Below are 6,000 nucleotides of genomic sequence, written 5' to 3'. Positions count from 1 at the left end.
CTCCATTTCCAAAGCCTATCGCGTACACACACACACACACACACACACGACACACACACACACACGCACACACACACACACACACACACACACACACACACACACACACACACACACACACACACACACACACACACACACACACACACACACACACACACACACTTCTGTTTTAAAGTCCCCACAGAGAGACTGCCCATAAGCACAAGGCCAATAACAGGATGTTTACAGTGTCCAGTTTCCCACAATCCTTGGCAGTTTATTGATGGTATTGAGGATTCTATTTACACACAGTCTACTCCCTGTGGCTGTAGTGCTATTTTCCTTTCACCATGCATCACCATCAATGCAATTTTAAGTACAGGCCACAGGGCCTGTTGTTATTGGGTATTCTTATGAGAGCTAAAGGGGTCAGCCAACTAGAGGCTCAATGCATAGAGTTGCATGGTGAATGGACAGAGAGAGAAAAAAACCAGTAGGCCAGTGGAAACATATACACATATTATAAACACAAATTATTCATAGCACAAAACACTGAGAGATTAATTTCAAATGACAGCAGGATATTAAACACATTGTTTATAAACATGCCATAAATTATTTGGTGAATGTATATTGGTAATACAGCTTGTACTGTGTGGTTTTGACTGCAATATTGACTTCACTGCGCAGACATGACGCGTCTGAATGTACTTTAAATACACCCGCCGGGAGACTGTCGTTAATGTAACTCCATGCAATGTAATTGGTGGTGGAAGATTTGTTTACCATATTTGGCAAGATAGCGACACAGAGCGTATGGGAATTGGACAGGAGTGGCCGTCATTCACAAAATTCAGTCCCCCAGGACCACTATATGTGCTAGAAATTTACAAACAAAGCGTTGGCTCACGGGACTTGTAGTCCAAAACAAACAAAAAGAAGACGTCCTTATTTTGGGGGGACATGGTAATCCTTTCATATTTGATATTACTTAACCTAATTAGTCTATCTTATATTTCCATTAACATGTGAACTGTCTAAATTCCAAGCTTTTCCATCTTGTTTTTGCACTGTACTGACCATCTTGTCTTGTGATTTGAGAGAATGGAATAATTTCATCAGCGGCGCTCGTATTGTGGCAGGACTTTTGTGGCATACATATCCCATTTGCACTGCTCTGTCTTCATTGGTTACCGGCTGGTGTCACTCAAGGCGGCGCTACTTACACTCTGATCAGCGCTCTTACAGTAAATATTTGTGTTTGCTCAACCGGCTGTAATGGTGGATGACTGAGACAGAGAAGAGAGGAATAAAGCCACGAATATCGAAGTCCAGACACAACACTACGAGCCGTGAGTAGGAATAAAGCTTCGTCGCAAAATGGAGGAACTCAAACACCAAGTAATGATAAACCAGTTCGTCTTGACAGCAGGTTGTGCGGCAGATCAGGCGAAGCAGCTTTTGCAAGCGGCACATTGGCAATTTGAGGTAAGGGGTTTACGATCAGTAGCGAGATGGCTAGCTAATGTTTATGTCTGACTGCCATTGTGGCAGACAGTACTTTTAGTTTTGACTAGGCTGCGATGTTCGTTTTTATCATGGCTGATATTTGACGTTGCATAAGAACATTAAGAAAAGAGATCAGTATCAACACTTTTAAACTCAACTTCTAGCGTCTATTTATTGGTGTTATATATAATTGTTCTGTTGTATTTATGTATGTTATAAATATCCATAGTATCCACGAAGTAAGGCTGGACTGGGAAAAGTTTACCGTTAGATTTTACTCTAGAGATTAAATATACTAGCTATTGCTAATCCTGTTCCCATGCAGCGGCTAGGTGAGGCTAGAAAATGCTATTATGCAATAAAGATAAATGTTCGTTTGTATTGACTGCACGTGATTGTTTAGTCTGAACATAACAGTGGGATATATTTTTCACGTCAAATTTGATTCAGCTCCATTGTTTATGTGCTGAATGTTTTGTAAACACAAACTGTTGTATTACATATATTACATCATTCTCTACACAATTTGTATTTATATTTATTTTTGAAACACATTTTGTATGTAGTAACGGCTAAATATAACTGATCAAATTATATTTGATTTGTGTTTGTTTTAGACTGCCCTCAGTGCCTTTTTTCAAGAAACGAATATTCCGTACGGTCACCATCATCAAATGGTAAGTATGGGCTCCCTATTAGAATGCACCCTAATCCTTTTTTTAATATGATGGTGTTATTACAATATTATTACTAACTGTGTCAATAATACCGATACGCCTTCTCTTAGTTCATTAATTACTTAGAAAACGATGCGTAAAGACCCATAATTATGATGTAGTAACAATAACAAAGCACACGTCGGCCATGTTGTGGAGTCGGGGTTTCCATAAATAAACACATGAGGCATGCGTTTAGCAGCAGCGGCCACGTTTGGTTCGGCCAGCACAGCCTGCGTTCGATTAGAATGTTGATGATTTTTGGAATGGAAAGAGGGATGTTGAAGATGGATTGGAAGAAGATGTCAGTGACATGTGTACTGCTTAGTGGTGGATACACGTGAACGGATTCCACATTCTGTGTGCCCCAAACACCATGTCCTTATGTTTCTGGGGGAAATGTATATTTCCCGCTGATGTTGTATTCCATTTGTCTGCCTATTTTATTACATCATTATGAGTTGTTCTAACGGTATTACACACATAATGTAGTGCAGCTGTGATGTTTTAGGAATAGTGTAAACAAAATATCAAGCATAAAATTGGCAGTCAGTCAGTCTGTCAACAGTGCCTGAATATTATAGAACACTTGTTATGGTTTTGCACGCCCTGCACTGCCTACGCAGTGGCACATAAGCCTTTGTGTTGAGCTGCATGGCATGGCAGCATCTAGCAACAGCTGCATTCTGGAACACATATATAGGCTAAATAAAGGATTTGGGGGAATGTTGATCAGTTTGGAGTTGAGTGGAAACCCATTCATGTGTCTGTCCAGATTCTCTGGTGTCAGGTGGCCTCACCATACTAGTGGACATTTTAATGTTCATGCTGGTCTGTGAATGCAATGATTGGTTTCAGATATGTTTTATGTGGGTGCGTGTTGCTCACAGTACAGTGTATTCATACAACAATGTTCAAGCTGGAGAATATAGTGTTTTACCTGCAGCTTTTGTGGTTGAAAATAAAACACTGTAGGAGCGATTAAAATCAAGACCTGATAACATCTATTAGCTGTGCAGAAACAATATGTCTACCCTCCAACCTTTATTTAGCCTATATGTGTGTCACCTGAAATTACTTTCATTTAGTAAGTCAACATAGGCTCAGATATGGGTGAACCTGGGTTGTACACACGTCTTTGTGTACAGTAGCCTGTATCATATCAGTGGAGGGTATTTCATATCGCTGTATCCATAGAGACAGAATAATGAACTTTTCAATTTCAATAGAAAACAGCTTGCTCTCTGTCTCTGTGTTTCCATATGTAGGCCTGTGTAAGACTGCTAAACAAGACTGCTATATAGCCAATCAAATGGCTACCCGGACTACCTGCATTGACCCTTTTTTGCATTGACTCTCTTGCACTGACTCTATGCATACATGCTGGACTCTACTCACACATACTTACACTGACACCCCAACACACACACACACACTACATACACTAGTGCTGAGTGATTAGTGCTTTTTGAGGTTGGTTTGGTTTTGGTTCGATTATTTAAAAAAAATAAGAATGTTTTTCAATTTTGGTTTCAAATCTTTTTTGGGAACATTAAATGCATTATGAAATAATGACTTTAAAGGATTTTAGAGATTTTTTATTAGGGATGCACGATATATCGGTAAGCATATCAGAATCGGACGATATTAGCTAAAAATGCCAACATCGCCATTGGCCCGATGTCTCGTTTAACGCTGATGTGCAAAACCGATGTCAAAGCTGACGTGCATACCTGTATAACGTAGGTAGATGATGCAATGACGCCACAAAAAATACAGCGCTACATGTGCAACACAGCATTCCTAACCTAGCCCACAATGTCTGCTGTGTGGATCTATTTTGAAGTTTCAAAGGAAGATAACAAAAAGGCCATATGCAACGTTTGTGCTGCTATTATTTCCTGAGGGGAGAAAGTGAAATCTTTCAATACCACAAACCTAATTACTCATTTGAAAGTTCATCACCCCCAGACGTTCAGCGACCACTTAGAACAAAAGTAGAAAAAACTAAGCGCACACTTCCAACAACTAAACAAGTTCAAGTCGAGCAGTCATTTGAAAGAGTAAGAACATTTCAGCAAGACAACTCAAAGGCGAAACCCATTAACGGCAAGATAATGGAATTCATTGCCCTTGACAATCAACCGTTCTCTATCGTGGATGATGTTGGCTTTCGCCGACTGGTCGAGCACCTCGAGCCCCGGTACACACTACCAAGTAGGCGCTATTTTTCGGAGTTACACAGTATTGTTGAAACCACATCCATGAGCGACTTGCTATGGGCTTCACTGCTATTAGCTTCACGACTGACATTTGGACCAGCGATGTCAGCCCCGTGAGCATTCTGAGTCTGACAGCATAGTGGTTCAACGAGGATTTCGTACTGAGGAAAGCCGTATTGCATGCTTAAGAATGTGCTGGTTCACATACAGCTGCTGCCATTTCAATGGCATTTGAGAACGTGTTTGAAACTTGGAAACATGAACACACTCCTTGCTCCATTCGATCAACTGACTGGAGAAATAAGCTCATCAACTGTGCCTGCAGCAGACGTGATACCCTCTGTCATGGCATTGAAACGCTGCTCAACAAAACTGCAGACAGACCGTGGGGTTAAAACTTGCAAAAGTACTCTACTAGAGGCTGTGAACAAGCGATTCAGCGGCATTCCCTCTGAGCCTCTTTACTGTGTCGCCACCATGCTCGATGCTAGGTACAAGGACCGCTACTTCGATGCAGACAAGAAACAGGGTTACGTGAAATCTTACAGACACAGCTGGACAATATGGAAACAGACACGGTGACCGTGCGCACCGAGGAAGAGGACCCACGACAGAAGAAGTCAGGGACAGACAGAGCTGAAACTTCACTGTTTGACATGTATCATGAAATCCTAGTTGAGAATGAAACAACTGAGCAAAAATCACTGAGCAAACAAAACAGCACAGCAAGTAAGTGAAAAATGTTTTGATTATGTTTTACTGGTGATGGGGACATACGTACTGTAAATGATAACAAAATCATTTTTGGGTCAGTGTGTGTGTGTGTGTGTGTTTCAACTATGTAACTGTACTAGAATGCTTGAAAGGACTCAGGAATTTTAAATATCGGTTATCGGTATCAGGTTTTTTGGCAAGGAAAATATTGGATATCGGTACCGGCCAAAAATATCGACATCCCTATTTTTTATGAAAATTCCAAAGCCAAAAATAGTGAACATTCAATTGTCAAAACATTGAATATATTCCATTGTCTCTGTCATTGGTTAGATGTCAATAGGAAATAACTATATTGTATTTGATGACTTTAATATTTTTCATTCCTTAAAGTCCTCATCTCTGCTCAGGCAGTAGCAGCCAGCCAGACAGCATTATCTCTGTGCTCCCCATACTGTAGTCTTAGGCTAACCTAGTTCTTAAAAGTAGACAAGGCATACTTTCACAAACTGTCTCTATTCCCTCTCTCCTTGTTGTGTTGTGTACATTCCCCTCTCATGCGGTCTATGCGATCTGTGTTTATCTAACCTAATGTAGCTGGCATAAAAGTGTATCCATTTTTGTTCGAGCCGGAAAGAACAGGCGCAATGGATTATGGTCATTGTGGTACCATGTTTCTGCGCTAAACTAGGTTGAATATTTGCTCAGTAAAAATGACAACTCCCTTCAGCCCAGCGTCCCACATAGTTTTTGACTTTCTCTCGTGAATTATTTGATTTCTCTCTAGAGAAACGGTACGTTGAGCTCACAAAAAAATAACATTTTGGTTCATCGCACAGCACTAACCCACACACACA

General features: G+C 40.6%; 1 protein-coding gene across 1 annotated transcript in view; it reads left to right on the top strand.

The window, feature by feature from the left end:
• The first annotated feature begins 1,184 nt into the window (after positions 1–1,184).
• Positions 1,185–6,000, top strand: part of ubald1a (UBA-like domain containing 1a) — a 31,172-nt gene continuing 26,356 nt past the window's right edge. Inside the window, exons 1-2 of the mRNA XM_014179674.3 lie at positions 1,185–1,470; positions 2,109–2,168. Of these exons, the coding sequence (XP_014035149.1) occupies positions 1,363–1,470; positions 2,109–2,168 (168 nt within the window). The 5' untranslated portion in view covers positions 1,185–1,362. The remainder of the gene's footprint in view (positions 1,471–2,108; positions 2,169–6,000) is intronic.

The sequence above is a fragment of the Salmo salar genome, chromosome 28, assembly GCF_965601325.2.
Source record: "Salmo salar chromosome 28, fSalSal1, whole genome shotgun sequence".
NCBI lineage: Eukaryota > Metazoa > Chordata > Actinopteri > Salmoniformes > Salmonidae > Salmo > Salmo salar.
Note: the sequence above shows the minus strand (reverse complement) of the source record. Positions and strands in the feature narration are given on the sequence as shown.